Raw genomic sequence first — 20,498 nt, 5'->3', positions numbered from 1 at the left:
AGCAGAATCAAGGAGTTGAATCTCTTCTGATTGGGACCTGGATTTGCAGTTGAATGGCAAAGTAGATTTTCTTAACCTTTAGCAGATCAAAGACAACTTTAAGAATACAGATCTTGCTAGACACCAGAGAGAGATCCAGTTTCTGGGCCAATAATTCAACTGCTGAATGCTCAGTGGAAACCGCATATGAACTCCTGTCAAATACTGGTATAACGTGTGTAGTTGACAAGAATGTCTGGAAGCATTCAGTGCTAGTAAAATTGAAGTTACAATCTAGCTCTCACTTGCAAAACAAAGTCAACAGTAAAAATTCTACAAAGATATATGGTGCTTAATCATAATTCTTAAATATGGTGTAAATCGACTCAGGAAACAAGAGATCTAGGATGACATACATGTTATCAATAAAGTAGCTCAAACAGAAAGGCTAAGTGCAGTGTATATTGATTTTTCTAATGGTGCAGAAATTCCCATACTTCTAATTGATCTGGACGACTAGTTGTTGTTTGTATTAATGATATATATAGTGTGGATTCACTTAAAATTAAAATTAAATCCAATCATACTTATTGATGCATATGGGTATGCTTTCATCAAACGCTTGATCTCACAATTACCAGATCTTGCAATAAATCAACCCAAATGGACAACAATGCAAGGACTGAATTACAGATATGAAGAAGCAAAGCAAGCATAAGGAGAACTTAACTAAGATGAGAGATATCCGTATCCTCAGAAATCTTGAACGTCTTTGCTGCACCAAATTTCTTCCTCCCTCCTTCCCATTCATCATCAGAGTTCTCACTGCCATCCTCGTCATCATGATGGGCACATTTGATTGCGCAGTCAATATATTGCATTTTTAGAATAAAACAAAACAACAAGAATCAAAATAGGGCTAGGGTTAAGTTTCTTCCCAAATCAACTCATACCAGAACAACAGATGCCTCAATCATTTTTCCCCAACAGGAGCAATGACCTTGCCGGACCTGGACGAATTCGGCGAGGGTTAATCACAGAGCTGAGATTCGGAATCCCCATCCTCTGCCCTAATTCCTACCGTCCAAGAACAGTCATTAGAACAAAGAAATATACAAGCCTTACCTTGTTTTTCCGGTGGAAGAGGGATGGTCGTCGTTCCGAACATCATCTTTCCCCGCGTTTGAAACTACGTTGGCGAGAATCGACCTCTGCTCAGAGCTCCGGTGGATGCGGAGGGAGGGCGGCAACCGAATTAGGAAGACTGTCGCTCGCTGGCGATGCGATTCCGTGTTCGGCTTCATGCGGGCGACGCGACGCAGGCGCAGGTGAGGCCGAGGGAGGAGATATAGACAAAGAGAGATAGAAGAAGACAGGAGGAGAGAGAGCCACTCACCGGTTGTCTCCGCCGGAGCCCCGCGAGGTTTTGGGGGCGGGACAGCTCACAGCTGCGAAGGTGGCGGGAGGTCGGCCTCGGGCGAGAAGTTCGCGCGATCATGAAGACGGGGGGCGAAGGGAGGTCGGAAGCAGCAACAGGATGGGAGAGGAATAGGCGAGCAGGATGGGAGAGGAATAGGCGAGCGAAACCGGAGAGCGAGCACGAGAACGAGGAAACCTAGCGCGTGCACGAGGAAACCTAGCGGCGAGATGGGGAAAAGGCGAGCGCGAGGTGGGGAAACCGAGCGCGTGGAAAACAAAACAAAAAATTTTAACCCTTTTAACAGCTTATCCTTTTACGCTGCCGATAATAGGCGAGAAAAGGAGCGGAGCGGGAGGGAAAAAATCTTTTTAACAGCATACGCACGCTGTTAAACAAAAATCTTTTTTAAAAAATCTTTTTACATTCATCCGTGCTGTTAATAATAATTTTTTAAAGACTTTTAATAGCGTACATCAACGTGCGCTGTTAATAATAATTTTTTAAAACCTTTTAACAGCGTACATCAATACATGCTGTCAATAATAATTTTTTTAACAGCCTTTTAACAGCGTATAATTTTTGTACGCTGTAAAAAATAGTATTTACAGCGCACTATTATTTATGCGCTGTTAATTGTAAAATATAAAATATTTTCCGCAGCTCACTTAATTAGGCGCGCTGTAAAAACTATTATTAACAGCACACTTTAATTGTGCGCCGTTGATGATGCGCTGCGGAAAGTCATATTTGTTGTAGTGAACAATTCAAAACCAAATTGATACTTTCTTTGTTCTCTCAATTTCTTCACTGTTTTTCATTCATTCTTTTTCCATCATGAAGATTGATTACTAATGCTCATCATACTGCAATTTTACTGCAAGTAAAGCTCAAATCAGTAGCCAGAAAAATTTAAAGCTCAGCTGAAACATAACTGCAATTTCTGGAATTTCTAGAATTTTTCTAACTTATCTTTTCTACTGTTTCTTCCTGATTTTATGCCATTCTTTTTCCAATTTGTCACTTGATTTCTTTTGTACATCATACTACAATTCCCTGCAGCTCGAATTCAGATCAATAAGCTGGAAAAATTAATGCAGAAAACTGCATTTCTGTTTCTGATTTTTCTGCAGTTTTTTTTCTTTTTCTCTAATTAAGGATATGTATGAGGATGTAACGACCAGAGTGAAGACTTCAGGCGATTAACTGAATCATTTCCAATAAAGATAGGGTTACATCAAGGATTAGTTCTAACTCCTTATCTTTTTACATTAATCATGCACGAACTCACTGGACATATTCAAGACATAGTACCGTAGTGCATATTGTTTGCAGATGATATTCTTTTGATAGATGAGACATGTGAGGAGTAAATGCTAAGCTAGAATTTTAGCGAGAAATACTAGAAGTGAAAAGTTTTAGGCTTAGTAGGGTAAAAACGGAATATATAAAATTTAAGTTTAACAATATTAGAATGTAATGAGATAACTATTAAGATAGGAAATGACGAGTTGTCTGAAATTGAGAACTTTAAGTATTTAGGATCATTTTTGCAAATGATGGAGGGATTGAGAGATGTCTTACATAGAATACAAACAGGATAGTTGAAATGAAAGAGAGTGTCAAGTGTTTTATATGATCATAAAGTATCTCCAAAACTTAAAAGAAAGTTCTATAAAATATCGATTAGACCTGCTATGTTATATAGCGTTGAATGTTAGGTTATGACTTGAGCACATAAGCAAAAAATGAGAGTTACAGAGATGAGGATGTTAAGAAATGAGAGAATAAAAAATGAGAGCATTAGAGAGAGTCGGAGTTGCACTATTGAGAGAAAATTCTGAGAGACACATTTAAGATAGTATAGACATGTACTTAGACGACCAATAAATGTTCCACTTAGGCGATGTAAAACTATAATAAATACACACATCAAACGAGGAAGAGGAAGTCCAAAAAATACTTAGTAATAATAATAATAAAATAAAATAAAATTTATTTAAGTATAGATAATGATATAGTAGGAGATAGCGTAATGACGTAAAAGTATCCATATAACCGACCCTACCTAGTGGGATAAGGCTTGGTTGTTGTTGTATTCTATTTTATAACATATTTCTTATTAAGTATATCATGAGTTCAGTAGCAATATGTTAAATCTTTACAATGTCCGTGCATATTGATAAAATAAGATAAAATTTATTTAAATATAAATGATGATATAATAGAGGATAGAGCATGATGGTGTAGAAAGATCCATATAATCGATCCCACCTAGTGGCATAAGAATTGATTGTTGTTGTTGTATTCTATTTGACAACATATTTCTTCATAAAAATTCCAGATTAAGTATATCATGAGTTCAGTAGTAATATGTTAAATCTTTACAAGGTCCATGCATATTGCCTTAATCTAAGACTTCTTTGCTGCTCAGTGATATATTTTCTCATGGTCTGCCATAATGGTGGCTGTCATGCATGCTTTATGTCTTTCATAGGTAGACAGATGCAACTTTCAGCCAGCAATGGTTGTTGCTACTTTCAGTCACTAACTTCAGATTTGATCTGAAGCTTCAGGCCAAAACTTCCAGATCAGCAACGTGTGTGTATCCAGTTCAATTCCTTCAACTCAATGGTTGTTCATTAAACAATTGAGATTAATAAGCCATCTTTGAGGTAAATTAGATATTTTTAAGTTTGATGCTAATCTATAGGGTAAAGATGGTGCACGGAGATACTCAAAGTCAAAGATGATCATTAGATTAGATAGTTAATTTGAATCAATTAGAGTAGAATATACGAGAGATTAACAAACACCAAAGAAAAACATATCTAGAAGTAATATGATTTGATTAACAATATAGCGTTCGTAGAGTTCGAAGGTGGATAAGGTTCATCTAGCTAACCCCAAATAGTTGGAACTCATGTCCTTTTATATTTATACACCAGTCTAAGCCTAGACAGGTTTAAACCAGGAAAAGCAAAAAACTATCTTAGATCTTAGTCAGTGGTATATTTTCTCCTTCAGGTTATTGCCCAGTGTTCCTGTGTTGTAATCAAATGCATTCTCTGTTTTCAGGAGGAGGAAAATATTAAATCTAAGCACAAGAAGATACTCCTGTTTTTGGATAAGTTGCAAGGTGGAGATCATGACTGGTCAAAAACTGAGAGAACTTTATCTGATGTTGAGGAACTACAGTGTCGAATAATTTCTTTAAAGGAATCAATAAATGAAACCTGTTTGTCCATATCAAAACTCAGGGATGAAGAATTATTTCCTCAATTGGTTGGATTCTGTGGTGGGTAAGTTCAGCATCTTTCTTTCTACTCCTAAAATGAACCCTATAGATTTGAATTTATTGCATGATTAAAAAACTAGTAAAAAAGGCAAAATCAAAATTCCATTTTATAATCAAATATCTAACAATCGCACCCTTGCATTGTTTGGCTCAATATAGAAACAGAAAATACTGATCCTCTTGCTCGTGTTTAGTTTTTTTGAAATTGGCTCACAGGTTCTTACTTTTGGTTATGTTTGTGGGTTAATTGCTTCTTTTTGAAAGGCTTGTAGAGATGTGGAGAACAATGTGCGAATGCCACCAAGAGCAAGACCATGTTTCTCAGGAAGTGAATCATCTCGACAGTAGTCTGGGAAACGATCCCACAACTGATTCTCATCGTCATGCTATCTCTCAGCTTGAAGCAGAGGTGACTTCCTGGTATACTACATTCTCCAACCTATTCCGCTGTCAGCGTGAATATATACGCGTCCTGAACCAGTGGGTTAAAATGACTGACTGCCTTCCAGAAACCAATAACTTGATGGGTTCAACCTCAAGTATCCATGATTTTTGTGATGTGGTGCAGGGAGTTCTTGATAGGCTACCAGACAAGGTATTTTGTCCTGCTCTTCTCCATCTAAACTATGACATTTTCCGTTCCTTATCAAATTGAGATGGAGCAAGCTATGTCTCAGTAAGCTTTTCTACTTCATGAGCTCGGTTTCTTTAAAAAAAAACGTGATTGATAAAATTAGAGTCATTGGTATACCATTCCACTCATGACTAAGAAGATCAATTGCTAGCAGTGTCTTATTTGAATTTAATCATTCAACTGGAGGTCATGACTAGTTGCTGCTTTACAAAAATAATTCTTAGGCGAGTTATTGACTGCACCTTAATCAACTATCTGAAATATAGTTAATTTTGTTCTTTAACCTTCCTCTTATAGATGCAAGAACATTCTTAATAAATTTTGTGGGCATCCTTTCTCAGCATATGCATAGCGATTCATTTTTGAAATTCACTTGCTATCAACATATAGTTGATCGCTGAGAACAAACAAGTATTCTTTTTTTTTTCCCTTTAGTTTGATTTCTTACTGCATTTAAAGCTAATAGCTAAGCAGATGCAGCTTATAAAATTCTATTGAAGATTAGTGACACCTTAAATAAACTTGGCTAGGGATTAGCTTCTTATTTGTAATGTAAATAAACTTAATCCTAGTGGAAAGAAAAAGTGCAAGTGAATGCTGCACTGTGATCTGTGCATCGAGCTGCTGAAAGAAATACGTCTGCCAACTAGCATATTTTGGACATCATTTTCATTCTCTATCTTGACAGGTAGCAGCTGAGGCAATTAACAAATTTTTACTGGTCCTCCGGTCTATAATTCGACAACATACAGAAGAGCATAGCCTGCAGAAGAGATGTGACCGACTCCAATGCAGGTTGGAGAAAGAGAGGCTCTCCTTTCAGACGTTGGAGAAGGATAATCAGCATGCAAAACTAGAAGCTCTAAAGAGGAAAGCAGAGGAAGAAAAGGTCAAGTATCTACATTCCGTTCGTAAAAGCAGAGCCATGATGCTGAACAATCTGCAGACAAGCCTCCCGAATGTATTCCATACTCTGATGGGGTTTTCGAGCACATGCGTGCAAGCTTTAAATGATATTACCAGTCCAATGGGAGTCGTAGCTAGTTTCCCTCAAAGTTCTTCACCAGTACACTAATGAACATATTGCAAAAAATCATTACTGTAAGAAGAAATGCAAGCCTTCATGAGATTTTTCTGGATAGATTCATTATAGCTTTATAAAGTAATTTGTAGAGTGCACTTGGAGCAAACCTCAACTTCCTAGTGTCCAGATAATGTTGTAAACATTAAATGCCGACACAGCATTACAGAACTAATACACATATCTTCCCATATTGAGTCAGATTGCTTGAACAGATCTAGCAAAGTGTTGCTGAGGTCTTAGGTAACATTTGATCCACATGTGAATGGTCTTTCAAAGTTAATAGTTATAGCAAACAACTGATGCTTAAATCGTGTGTAACATTTGATCCTCATGTTGAATCTGCCTTTGAAAAGGTTGGAGAGGAGATACAACATTCATTTCTTGTTTCAAACTCACCGTATGGTATTTCTTAATTTTCACTCTTATATATTCATTTAAATTTCTTTCTATTAAAATTATTTTGATTGATGAAGTATTTAGGTCTATCTTACAATCTAAATTTATTGTGTTCATCTAACTTTATTTGAGGTACATGTATATTAATTATATTAATAATTTCTTTCGTCACCATTATCTTGAGAGTTATAATCTTATTTCATTTTTAATTACTTTTACTATTTCCTCCTTTAAAAAAACTATCAATAACAATATCTACTCCATTATTATTTTAATAATTTTTATATACCATAATTTAAAATTTGAATTCTCTTTCATCATTATCGTCTCTCCTATCAATTTTATTTTTTTTGTCATATAAAATATTAATTTTTTTCTAATTATTATATCTACTACCTTCATTATTTTATCCGTAAATGTTTTTAGATTTCATGTTCTAAATTTTAAACAATTAATTTTTTATAATATTTATTCTTATCCAATTTAAGAACTCTAACATATTTAATACTATATTCAAATTTTCCATGGATATGTAGCAATCCTTACCAAGACGTTATAATCGAATATTACAACGCGTTTCTTACGAAAAACATCTTAATATTAACATGATAGTTTGATGAATTCATTCATTAAATATTATTTGAAAGTTTTCGTTGACTGACAATTTAACGCGTAACTCTAATCCTTTTTCAATCGGACTTGTGATCTAGCATATTTGATTGGAGAGGAGATGGAAAAATAATAATAATAATAATAATAAAATAAAGTGATGCTAATATCATGTGTAATGGTATATAGAAGCTGTAAGTATGTTTATGTGCAGAAACTAATCCTCGTGCTGAATTTCTTGCCAAAGTATGTTTTAAAACTCTCTCTCTCATCTCTCTCTCTCTCTAATTTTTGACACCGAGTCAACAATAAATATCAAATTTTTTCCTAGTGGATGGTACGTTTAAATATCCACATTGAACATGCATGCTTACAAAGAAGATCGTGGCATAGACAAAAATATTCTAATAACACAAATCAACAATCTGCAACAGATAACAAAACCGATTCAAGTTCAGGCGCTAAAACCATAAAAACTGAGGTAAGTTATCATATTTAAGACTTTGTTTGAGCAAAACGGATGCAGTAGACGATGAGTTGATGGCTGAAGAAATCAAAGAGATTAGTTTCTTTTCTAATTCTAACAAGATCTCTTCACAAACATCGCCAAGAACATCGATCTCCATGCCAAGTAGATGGCAAGATAGATTGGTCTGCGATAGACTAGTTACAAATCAGATTTCACTGTCGTCAAGGAAATTGAGAGTGAAAAAAAAAGTATTTATTCCAAATGTTGGTAGCTTTGGACTTCTTCTGTAGTGGGCAAGTCATGATCTTTCGTTGCAATTAGAACTACCACAATGTTCTTCCACCATGTGATAATCTTCTTTTGTTACCTTTACCCTCACACATCTCTCCAAATCTTCAATACCTTTTTTAAGTGTCTTCAAATTTTCTCACAAAGTTATGCACAATGCCACAACTGATTAAATTAACGTGCCATTAGCCCCTATTAAATGACAATAGAGCATGGCAGTATAGTTTGAAAGTGCTATGATTTCAAATGATTGGAGGGATCACAAGAGATCATCTAGGTAAGTGGTCCTAATGCCTCAAAAACTAGGGTACTCTTCAATGCAATATAAAACATTGATAATGTTTTATCTACAGACAATTTACAGGACTTGTTTCAATGTCCTGAAAGTTCATACCTGGATGTGTTTAATCTGTTCAATGCTTCAAATCTTGTGATGTTACAATTTATTGCTTGTGCCATGCACACAGGAAGTTAAGATGATGTTTCTTCCATGCAAAAAAAAAAAAAAGTCAGAAAGAGATGGCAAAAGTATTGTATGAGTTGGGAGAAATGGGAGGCTCCAGACAAGTGCAGGTAGAATTTTTATCAGATTAAACTAAGTATGGCTACAGAATTCAATCATCCAGCAACACTGTTGCTGCTTGCAAACGCTGGATAATAAACCATTCAAACGAGTGATTATAACTGTCACCTCAGATGAAGCTAGAAGATACTTTTCCAACAAAGTAGTCAAAGGGCACATGCCCAGTTATGAGGCCACTGGGGCCAATGTAGATCTGAAAGGGATGGGAGAATGACCATAATAGCGATGGAAGAAAGAAGATGCCAAGGAGGAAGATGCACATACCTTTAGTAAGTGGGAGTTAATGGAGGCCACATGCTCCCACTTTTAAGTCCCAGTGGCATTGTGTCATCTCAACTCAACCTCAACCAACCAAACATTAATCAGTCCTTCAGCAAGGCAGCAATACTGAAATCAAAGAAATGTATTATCTCCATGAAAAGGACAGTGAGAGGGATGTGAGAGAAAAAATAATGGTGGGGAGGATAAATCATACATGGGTTGGTGTAAGCGAAAGGCTAGTTTCTGACCTGAAAAAAGGAAGAGTCTCTTTCCCACTAGGCCATGAGTGCAATTCAAGCTTGGAGAGGGACCAACTTACATGGGGTGGGTCTCTGACTTTTCTGGCTGTGGTCCTCCACACTGGAATGTGACAGACTCCAGCTGTGGCAGAAGCTGACACCATGTCTCTGCTCCAAAGACTTGTTCCATGAATGAGTGTAACTTCCAAGTCTGAGAAGGGAAAAGTTCAGACAATTCTACAGTAGGCAAAAACAAAATACAGATGCAGGTGTTGTAGTTACCTGAGAAATGGAATATGAAGTACTAGTGTGTGCCATACTTTTGACACCAGGTACAGAATAACATGATAACCTACATTAACTTGACTTCTTAGTTAAAGGATTGGTAAATATATCAATGAGCAGTAAGTAAAATTTTGAGACAGCATGCATTGACCAACAAGTCAGTAGGAATCATGTATGACAAAACAAAATAATGGCATAGCCTGCATTAGCTTAATGAGTCTTAAGAAAGTAGAGTTTTGGCATGTGTATCAAGGTTCTGAGCACGTATCATTTAGGTTACAATCATTAAAGATACACAAATCAAGTAGACAACACTCAGTCACATCTCCTAAATGCAACAAAAAATATTGGCCAGAGAGGTATCTAGATAATGGGAATAGAGGATAGTGTCTTCAGTATTTGAAGGTCCCCACTGATGTGATCCTGGCGCCAATGTTTCTTGCGTCCTGCCGACTGACATAGTCATCACAGTTGTTACTTTGAAGCTTAGTCATGGGAGCTGAATTCGCCAGATCTACACCTTGTTTGCTCATCTGTTGCACTTCTTCAGGTGAAAGGATCTTTATGCACGAGACATTGTTTACAAACTCCCTGGAACAAACACATATCAAAAGAATATGAATTTACCAAGTAAACAAGAATCTAAAATTGCTTAGGACTATCTCAAATTCTTAAGAAAATATAAAAACATTGTAGAAGATAACAATTAAGAGAAATCACTAAAAGTGGCAGTAAATGTTCAATGGCAAAGAAAATTAAATGCCAGTGCATTGTGCAAGGAAAACTAAGGAGCCATGTACAGTATGTTAAAGAATGCTTGAAAGAGAATTATCCTATTACAATGTTAGCTAAAAGAACTTACTGCCAAGGATCATCGCCGACAAGAAGAAAATCATTCTCCTTGTCAACAAATACAAGCTGCCAGCCTGATCTCGAAGGGTCTTCCAATTGGCCTGCTAGGCCAAACAGATGCCCAAGCTCACTTCGCAATTCATGGTAGCTGTTAAATCTGGTAATGTCCAATGATCTCCCAAATGACCCTGATTTTGAAACCTGTGATCATTCACATTATAGTGAAAACATGCTAAAACCAAGCAACACACATGCAAAAAGCTGTGCTTTGTAGTTCCAATTTTTCATGCACTAAAATAAATTCCATATAAGAGAAATACAAGATAAATTCAAAATACAGAAGATAGATCCACCTTAACAAAAGTTCCACTCTGTGTATTTGTTTGATCCATATTCTCAGAGGTCCTCAAAAATCCAGATTCATCTAAAACATTTGAAGTGCCCATAGGTTGATTGAAAGAAAAATCATTTCCAGAGGAACTCAATAAATTGCATGCGGAGTAAGACATGCTCATTGAATCAGTCTCATTCTCACCATTGTTGAGGCTCGAAATGCCATTTGGTTCCAAGAGGGATGAGTTGACACCAACACTGAACAAATGCTGCATTTGGTGGTCCATTTTACCAGCATCATTCATTGAGCATTGCCTTCCAGGAAATGATGGTAATGTAACACATTGTAAAGATGCAGTAGGTTGTGCTGCACCTAGCTGTTCTGTCTGTGAAAGCACACTTTGAGCTCCTAAAGGGAGTAAAGATTCAACTGCAATTCTCTTTGATGGCCATGGACTGGAATTAACTACTTGAGCATACCTTGGCAAACTAAGCTGTGGTGTTTCTTCTCTTGTAAACTGATGCAGAATATTATGTAAGGGAGAAGCAGCAGATACAGAAACAGAATTACAATTAGAATCAGGGAAATCTTTCAGCTTGGAAGATGGGGAAACCATGGACGGTGTGGTTGATGGTGATTGAGAACTAGAGCAATGCTCAGGATGATTTGCTGATAAATTAGAAAGGTTCTGATAACCAGACATAACCTTCTGTTGCTGAATTTGTTGATTCTGTGGTGTCTGCAATTGCAGATTCTGATTCTGCTGATGCTGTGGAACTTGTTGCCGCTCTTGTTGCTCAGCAAATGAATTTCTTTGTTGCAAAGAATGCTGAAGAAGTTGAGACTGAGTCTGAGTTTGCAGTTCACTTCCTTGGATGGTTTGAAGATATGATTGCTGAGTTTGAGGTTGCAGATGTAGGACCTGAGTTAGTGGTAATAGGGGATTGGGTCTGCTAGTTCTGTTCTGAGGTTGCTGGAACTGAATCATGGCTGGAGAGACGTGCTTGGTATGATTTGCGGTCGGCATTTCTTGAAGGGCTCCTGCAGCCATTGCCTGGTAGATCTCAGGTTGTAGACCAACCAATGAAGTATCAAATCTGGGTTGAACCCAAGGTGAAACACCAACACCCTGGAAATTCAGTGACTGAAATGTGGGATTTCCAACATCTCCTCTAAGCCACATCAGAGGCGAATTTATACCCACATCATCATCTCTTCCACCTATACATATGGTTATGTACAAAAGAATTAGTAGGAATATGACTAGTGGTGTATTCTAAATACTTGAAGATTATGGTCTAGCAAATTAGTGATCTTGGTGATGAGATTTTTAGCATCCCAAGTAGCATCATTAAAGAATACCAGGGAAGAAGGGAAGTCCAGTGGGCCACGGGCGCTTAAACCGAAGCGGAAAGGAAGATGGGTACATAGGAAAGGTTGTTAGGGGTTCAATCTCCCAAAGAGAAACTCTAGGCTGCTTTTCTCCAGCTGTTGATTCATCCCAACCAACCTACACCAGAAAATAACAAACTTAAAAAAAAAAGTATAACCATTTGCAATGTTTTTTATTGCCACTACACTTCTGCAAGATAATTGCACACTCTCAAACCACAAAGCCAAAGCAAGATATTTGCAGATACTCACCTTGACAGATCGCCAATGTGAGTTTGGCCACCGGACAGGGTCAAGATCATTGATTCCTGTAATTGTGCCCATGTATCTGAAGACCCACACCAAATCATTTCATGAATCATATGCAAAGCCAAAAGAGGCAGTTCAAAGTTATCTACTATGCAAGAAGGGTTACATAAAATTAAAAGAAACTGACAACGAAAAAATATACTAATAAGCAGGCAAGACAGATGTATCGAGGAACAAAGAGGAATTCACCTTCGAACACTAGACTCCTCAGTTTCAAACAGCATCCGGAAACGCATACCCATAGAAACACGGGTGTGAAAGACTGCTTTAACATACTTAGCTAATGGAATAACAAATTCTGAAGGACTTGCCCTGAGAACACATTATTTCTATTTTATATAAAAATAAAAATAAAAACATAAATTTTCAGAATGAACTCCATTTACCTTGGGTTATAGAAGATGGTGAATCGGCTATTTGTAGCAGCAGCATGAGCAGCAGCAGCAAGAAGACCAATGTGCATGCTATCGCTAGACAGTACAGATGAGGGCATAACTGTTTGAGGTCGATTAGCATGCCGAATACCCAAAAGCAACTGATTGTTGTCATTCCTAAATCAGAATAAACTCATTAATTTGAGCAGGTGATAGATATGCTCAAAACTTTTAACTAGAGAAAGTATGGTCATACCAGATAAAAAGAACAGAATCTCCTGCAACAAGTCTTTTTGCACTCACAAATACACTCCATCCTGTGGTAAGAAGATGCCTCTTTGGCTGACCTGCATATGAATATTGATAAATCTGTATGTGACATCACAAAACCTAGTAACTGATAGGAAGAACCTTTGAGCATAAGTATCAAGCCAAACAGAGCCACAAAAGTAACACAATATGAAAGCTAACTAAAATAAAATTTGCAGGTATTGACACATGTCTGAGGCGAGAAAATCAGAATGTATAACAATTGTTGGATACTATCAGCAATCTCCACATGCCTAATCTTATATGTCAAGAAGAACATGACATAATACATTCACAAAGATTGTAAGTTGATTGAACACAAACTCACCGCGGAAAATGTGACGGAATTTCCATTCATTTCCATGAAGATCCCTAGCAACCAATTCTTGAGCAGGAGGTTGCTGTGAATAATCCTGTAAAATTCATTGGCAAATAGGCAGATATTGTCAGAATAGGAATTCAGAAAACTGGCAGCTTATCAGCATGGTTCATCAAATACTTACCAGCGGAGGAAATACTTTTTCTGCTGCTCGACGAGGAACAGAAAATCCACCATGTGTACTGGTGTCACTAGCAGTTAATGCCTTACAGAAATAATTGGTTGGTTGTTTGCTAGGGGCACCCAATTCTGTAGGGAGATATGGATCTTTTTGCTCTTGCTGTATATTAGAACAAAAGAGGAGCATACAAATTAAAACTGCAATGCTCATACAATTGAAAGGAGCACGCATGATCATCAAGTTCATTACCGAGCTCAATGGTTGTAGTGTCATCTGTGCATAAACTTCATCAGTCTCCACATCTGCCTATAGAAATGAGAATGCACATCTTTTATAGTTACATCCCCGATAGATCCTAAGTATGTAAATTTTCAGAATACTACAAAACCTACATGCATAGTAACATTATGCAGCTGACAGATCAACTGAGGAGGTAAGTTGGGGTAGTTGGGAATCTGAGAATCAATTTCCTTGTTGGTTGATGCCGCTACCTGAGGACAAAGCTGAAATGATTAAACAACACGCCTGAAAGAATATGACATGTTTCAAAAAAATTGTTGAAGAACTTTGATATAAATCTGACTCAACCAACCAACCTGTTCACTGTGACCTTGTGGGAAGTATACCACCCGACTTCCTACAGCTGGTAATGACACTAGAGGTCCAGCACATGCATGCCATAACTCTGAATTCAGACACCGTGATTCTTCTGCACATGAAAATCCACAAACAGCAAGAATCAGAATTGAAACAGATTAGTAGACTATAAGAGAATACTGATACTACAATATCAAGATGTTTGTTCAAAAAGTTAATATGCATGGTTTCTTTATCTGCTGGCAATGCCTAAAATGTAGGGAAAGTTCACAGATGATTATTGCTGACCTTAATAACAAGGCAAATATATGAATTGGTCAGATAATTACTACCAGATGATGCCTCTTCTACAGCATTTTTACCTTAGATACCGCTGTTATGCCTATACGTATAAAATAAGCTTGACTGCAGATATCTAGACTATAACTTGAGGAAGGTATTCTGCATGTTAAGTTTTATGTCATCAACAAGTAGGCACAAAGTAATCAAAGAGAAACTTAAAACAGAAAAAACCTTTTTTTTTTAACTTCCAATAAGGCTGTCATGTTAAATCATTGTGTTTCGATAACCAGAAGTTGCAAGATAAATACATATGAATTTCTTCCAGTATTGGAATGTAGTTCGACAAAAAAAATAACAAGCAAAGGAGAAAGAAACATTTTAATTAAAGAGCGATTGAAAGAAAAGAAAAACAACCAATAAAAGTATTTCCAGAGACAAGTAAAAATAAGAATAAAATGTAATATATTTGTTATGACTTTTCATGAGTAAAGATTAAGAGGATAGGCATTTGCAACTCACAAAACATTAACCGATTACTCTTTGAGAACTAGAATGAAAAGAAGTTGACAAGGAAGGAGTCCTTTCTTCAAGGTAAAAGTTACAGTCTAAAAAATATATAGCTCCAGAGAAAAAAAAACTACTAACAATATAGAGAAAAAATAAACTAGTTCATGGCATGGATCTAAATCCACAAGATATAATATATAAAATTAATAATAACAATGCAAAAGACTTGATTTTCACATAAAGAACTGTTAAAGAGCTACCTTCTAGTGACTGATCAGTGAGATTTGAAGATGACAACCTCATCTCTGGCAGTTGAGAAGAAACTCAAATGCAGTAAGAGACTACAAAACTGATATCAGAGTTGATCTTTTCACATCACAAAAATGAACTTCATGAAACAAACACTTGATGCAACAAAATAATCTTCTGATTTTCCACAAAGAATTGGTTGCAATGGGCCTGGTTCTACTAGAAGGAACCCACTATTGTTTTTTCTCTTAATACAAATTATGTACTCTGTAATCTACAGAGCCAAAGTCAGAAGCAAGCTCAAATTGGCTCTCACGCTCCATTTAGGCACAGACCTTGAAATATAAACGTATATCTTCACCAGTAGCTGATTCGTCATCGAGAAAGCTGAACTTCTAATTCCACGTGTGGGAAAGCTTCAATATACTGGTACTAGGGTTACAGCCTCAAACCTTTATCAGGAAATTCTGAAGTTAAAACCAAGGAACCCGATAAGAGATAAAGGTGCATATTCAAAAGGTTCAAGTTCCTGAAGCGCCCTGAAGCTTATTCATTTCATATACCAAACCATATGCTCTAGTCTTCACCTCAACCGCTACAAAGTTCCTTCCCCTGATGCAGAAACTAACAGACAAAAGGCTGTCAAACTTCAAAAGGGGAAGTAAAAGAAGAAAAACGAGCAAAGAACCAAATAAAAATACCAGTTACCTCAACCAAAGCAACCAAGCTGAATCCCAATAATAATATACTTTTTTCTGCGAAACCCCCAAACTCAATAGATTCCAAGCTTCAAATAAGCAGCAGCTTCACAAACCCCCTCACAAAGGCTGAAAATCGTCAAGAAGCAAACTATGTCCCACGCATTTGAGAAGAAAAAGGCCACGGCGACCAAATAAGCACTGAATCTCCGCAAAGTGACTCCTTTTCACACACCTGCCCGACCGCAACACAAAAAAGGAGCCGCCTTTCGACTAAAATCGTGGACCGCGGACCCTATCTCAGCCACAACCAGCTCGGCCGCCATGAACTCGAACAAAGAGCTCCGGAAACCCTAGCAGGAGCTCTCCAGCTGCGAGAACTCATCCTGTAGCTGCAGTAAGTCAAGATCTCCACGGCGAAGTATTACGAGGCGGAGGCACAGCGTCACGCAGAGTCCGTCCGGGTGGAGTAAGCAAGGGTTGGTATTGCTTCGACTGAGAGCTGGAAACTGAGTCTGACGAGGTCCTTCGGAGAGGGAGAAATAGGGGGGAGGATACACCAAGCCTCTCTCTTGCTTGCCTGCTTGATTACTCCCTACCTCTCCTTGTCGCTATAAGAGTATTACAGTGGTCATCATCAATCTGTAGAAGCCATCTCCTTTCTCTTTCTCGCTTTCTCAGATTTCTGTGGTCACTAGTTTTGTGGATTTGGATTTGGATTTGGATTTGTAGTGGAATGAAATCATCGTTCTTTGGGCAAGATAAACATGCAGAATAAATTTGTTGGGCGAAAAACGGAAAAGGAGGGTGGAACCAGAAAACACCATCGCTAGCAATCTCACGGTAAGAAGGAAACAAATTCCAGCTTGCCCCTTCCCCAACTTATCCATTTCAAAAATGTCCATATTTTTTCAGAATTATCAAAATGCTCCCAAAGAGTTTTTTTTTTTAAAAAAAAAATCTTTTCTCCCTCATTCATTCAATTTTTTTATGGAACAGATTAGAAAAAAAATAGGGAGACAAACAATTACAAATAAAGTAATTACATGGAATTTATTTATTTATTTTATGTTGAATTAGTCAACCAACACCTTTAGATTTCTGGGGTCAAACCCAGATAATCTAAGAATAATAAAAGAATATGCAGGGCTTCAAATATAAAATTGTAGAAAGAGCGATAACTGAATAATGCACCCAAAAACTTTACCAGAGCCAGTGCTTTGCAAATCAGAAAGCACAAAAGGCCGGATTAGCTTTCTGAAAGTTCTGATTGGCATGGTAAAGAAAAGAATTACAAATTTTATTATCTTTGGCATTTTACTGATTGATTTTAATATTTATCATCTCATCTCGAATTACTCTAAATCAAAATTAATGTGCTTCTAAAAATCTCTCTAATATATTTAGGTTTTCGAATTTGAATTCAATAACATAAATTAAAAATAATAAATTAAATTGATAGCACATCTTTAAATTTTTTTTTACCCATTTAAAAATTTATTATTCAAATATGAAGACATAGATATATTACGTAGATTTTAAAGAGTACGTTAGTTTTAATTTGAAGTGGTTCAAAATTTTTTAATTCTATCGGTCAGTTTCGGACAAAATTATCTAATGGATCTACATCATTCAAAAATTTAATACTTTTTAAATTAGGAGAGTCATAAGAATTTATTGATGATATTGATTAATAAGTATCACTGTCTTTGAACTTTATAATAAGTTTATGATAAATTTTATGTGCAAGTATAAAAATTTATTATTCTCAATTTATACTATTAAATTCAAATCCAAGGCAACAAATACATTAAGAAGGTTTTCAGTAGTATATTGATTTTGATTTAAAATAATATTTATGTCTATCAATAAATTTCGAACGAAACTAACTGGCATACATAATTAGAGAAAGAAGAGGAATAATTTAAAAATATATTTATAAAAATTAATAATATGTGATCACATATATACATATATAATTATCTACTTAAATAGTAATTTCAATAACAATGGCGACGATGTACCTAGCCACTTTAAAATACGTGAGTCACTTCCATAAAATTGTGTCGGTGCGAGCTCGGAAAACTATTGATCACTTTCAAGCTAATAATTAATGTGCAATATATGCATCACCAACCATCTATATATATATATATATATATATATAACCTTGAGTGTTAATTAGATTCTTATCCTAGTCTTTTAATTTAAGGGACATGATGTGATGGGTGTGTTAAGATACTTATAATCTTAATTAACGAGTTAATTGCTATACCTTAATTTGTACTTTCCAGATTTTCCAATTAAAAATGTCAAAGAGAAACACTAACTAATTAAAACCACAAACCAACATTCTATTAAATTTATTGATTAGTAAATTAATTTTATCATTGTCATTCTCTCTACCATTTTTAATATACACATGGCAATCATATAGAACAATCAAGTCTTTATCTCATCGACCATTAAAGTAAATTCAAAAACACTTACAGTATATTTTTCATCCAATAACCAACATCCAATATATGGAAGGCGATGTTAGATAGAATAGTGATTATTTCGAAGGTGAAAAATTGGAGAAGAATTGAGAAGGAATCGATCAAGAAATGGGAAAAACGAGTAAAAACCCGTCAATCGTGCTGCTTCTAAATTTTTACAAAAAAGAAAAAATTTATTAATTAATCGAACTGATCGTAAATGGCTAAACACGCCTATATATAGGCTATAAATCAAAACCCTAACTTGACAAAGTCAAAAATACTAAAATAACTAAAAATGGAAAATTACTATAAATAGTAAAAATAAGTTCAGAGATGCGGACGGAGTACTAAATGATGTCGGATGGGGCCGAAAGTGGGTCAGTACGAGTTTTATCCAATACTGAATAAAGATCCCTGAAAGAGCTTCAATTAGCATTCGACCATGTCTCATTCTAACTCCCGAGTCAAAAGTTATTATCCATTAAAATTCAACTCCTCATGTGTTACCCTGTATCAGAAGATCACAATAATAACTCTTCATGCGAATCCATGAGTTATTAATTATACAATGAAGATTATATATTATGACAAATTAAAAAGTTTGAGAAACCTAAATTAATTAACTTGGATTTGGTAGGTGCACCATCAAGTCTACTGTAGCTGTTGGCTGTCACTTAGCTAGCCAGCAATGTCCAGACCAGCCTTTCACTTGTTTGGAGTTAATTACCTTCCATCTTGGACAGTGATATATATATGTGATATCCACGTACAAGTCTAGCTAATCATCATCATCTTCTTCTCGCATGAAGCTCCCTAAAGGGAGCATTAAAGAGTAGTGTTGGCATCCGTGACATCGACTGGCCATAGAATTCTTCAAACGTACTGGAGCTAGCTTGCTAGCTAGCTAGCTAAATTTCATGAGGAAGAAGCTAAGTTACATAGAAAGAAAGGCAGTTAATATCATGAGATCTAGTATATCTGATGGAATATATATGCATGCATGCACGTTAGCTATTTAATGTATCATTTGAGTTAGACTCTTCTGGTCTCAATCAAAAAAGTGTGATATATTACTACTATAACTGTGAGGGATCCTAGCCATGTGCCTTAGTTTAATTAATGATACGGCCAGCTCCGGTGATGTCCTTTTCTCTTGCTGGTTTCATTCTTAATTCCTCTGATCTATCGATTTTAAGTTTGGGGAAGATAAGCAGATGTTAGTTGGTTTATGCCACACTTGTCATCACAATCTTATGAAGGGAGAATCCTTCCTGATGGTACAGCAGCTAGATAGATATATATATAGATTCCCATCACTTCATGGTTGTCAGCATTAGGTATATATATATATCAAAGATGATTCAGCTTCTTTTGGAGGTTAATTATTTTGGGATAATAATCAGTCCATTTCGTGTTGTAATAACTATGAATCTCCCGCTACACGAAGGGTGTTTGTAGAATATTTATGTTAAATTATGAGTCAATCGAAGCATATATATACTCTATCGGCCTAAGTTAAGGTTCATAAATTAGATTGTATGCTTGGAATTAAGCCTAAATCAAATTGGAACTCAAAATCAAATTATTTTGGCCTTCTTCAAATCAAGTTTGATTGAATTATGTAGTGACTAATAAAGTTATCATGATGAATTAAATTGTCTAGTACATACATTAATGATTACTCTATCGGCCTAAGTTAAGGTTGATAAACTAGATTGTATGCTTGGAAGTCTAAATTAAAATGATAAATCCCAGTCAGTCTTATGAACTCAATTCCTGGGAGTGGCCGGCTCGGTCCCACGAAAGTTTTCCACCGACCACCAGGGTAAATCGGGAAGCGCATACGGTGGCCAATCCAGATGTCCAACATCCTTTGATTGCGTTTCCCATTTGAAAAAAAAATTCTTGCAAATTCACGGTAGCTGGGGATCGAACCGCGGGTTCCTAGGTCAGAACCCGGATGTCCTACCGTTGCACCGTTGCCCCGGGGACACTTGGAAGCCTAAACTAGATTGTATGCTTGATAGCCTAAACCAAATTATTTTGGTCTTCTTCAAATCAAATTTGATTGAA

At 36.2% G+C, this 20,498-nt stretch overlaps 2 protein-coding genes across 3 annotated transcripts; one reads left to right on the top strand and one right to left on the bottom strand.

Annotated features, from left to right (window-relative positions):
- Nucleotides 1-1,259: 1,259 nt before the first annotated feature.
- Nucleotides 1,260-6,624, top strand: LOC141812324 (protein ALTERED PHOSPHATE STARVATION RESPONSE 1-like). Its single transcript, XM_074700369.1, has 4 exons — nt 1,260-1,307; nt 4,475-4,698; nt 4,959-5,289; nt 6,017-6,624. Exons 1-4 carry the CDS (start codon nt 1,260-1,262, stop codon nt 6,401-6,403), a joined length of 990 nt encoding a protein of 329 aa, XP_074556470.1. The 3' UTR covers nt 6,404-6,624.
- Nucleotides 6,625-9,715: 3,091 nt separating this feature from the next.
- On the bottom strand, nt 9,716-16,742 carry LOC141812235 (auxin response factor 17-like). 2 transcript variants are annotated; one of them, XM_074700285.1, is made up of 15 exons: nt 15,956-16,741; nt 15,259-15,871; nt 14,209-14,321; nt 14,005-14,103; nt 13,862-13,918; nt 13,616-13,771; nt 13,441-13,525; nt 13,060-13,150; nt 12,816-12,980; nt 12,619-12,741; nt 12,373-12,448; nt 12,091-12,238; nt 10,748-11,949; nt 10,405-10,595; nt 9,716-10,133 (listed from the first exon to the last, which is right to left on the bottom strand). In XM_074700285.1, exons 2-15 carry the CDS (start codon nt 15,299-15,301, stop codon nt 9,935-9,937), a joined length of 2,748 nt encoding a protein of 915 aa, XP_074556386.1. In that variant the 5' UTR covers nt 15,302-15,871; nt 15,956-16,741; the 3' UTR covers nt 9,716-9,934. The 2 variants fall into 2 exon arrangements, with proteins under 2 accessions (XP_074556386.1, XP_074556385.1); XM_074700284.1 differs by having other exon boundaries at nt 13,616-13,918; nt 15,956-16,742.
- Nucleotides 16,743-20,498: the final 3,756 nt, after the last annotated feature.

The sequence above is a fragment of the Curcuma longa genome, chromosome 18, assembly GCF_044706935.1.
Source record: "Curcuma longa cultivar G26 ecotype Majalengka, Jawa Barat chromosome 18, ITB_CL_G26_1.1, whole genome shotgun sequence".
Taxonomy (NCBI): domain Eukaryota; kingdom Viridiplantae; phylum Streptophyta; class Magnoliopsida; order Zingiberales; family Zingiberaceae; genus Curcuma; species Curcuma longa.
The sequence above is the reverse complement of the archived record's forward strand: the minus strand, read 5'-3'. Positions and strand labels throughout refer to the sequence as shown.

What these genes read in the sequence shown, in the direction of transcription:
- LOC141812324 (XM_074700369.1), top strand. Translation starts at nt 1,260, where the DNA reads ATGCGATTCCGTGTTCGGCTTCATGCGGGCGACGCGACGCAGGCGCAG. An exon ending in TTGGTTGGATTCTGTGGTGG is followed by an intron (nt 4,699 to 4,958) that starts GTAAGTTCAGCA and finishes TCTTTTTGAAAG; the next exon opens with GCTTGTAGAGATGTGGAGAA. An exon ending in TTGATAGGCTACCAGACAAG is followed by an intron (nt 5,290 to 6,016) that starts GTATTTTGTCCT and finishes CTATCTTGACAG; the next exon opens with GTAGCAGCTGAGGCAATTAA.
- LOC141812235 (XM_074700284.1), bottom strand. Translation starts at nt 15,301, where the DNA reads ATGAGGTTGTCATCTTCAAATCTCACTGATCAGTCACTAGAAG. An exon ending in CACATTGGCGATCTGTCAAG is followed by an intron (nt 12,239 to 12,372) that starts GTGAGTATCTGC and finishes TTTCTGGTGTAG; the next exon opens with GTTGGTTGGGATGAATCAAC. An exon ending in GTCGGCGATGATCCTTGGCA is followed by an intron (nt 10,134 to 10,404) that starts GTAAGTTCTTTT and finishes TGTTTGTTCCAG; the next exon opens with GGAGTTTGTAAACAATGTCT.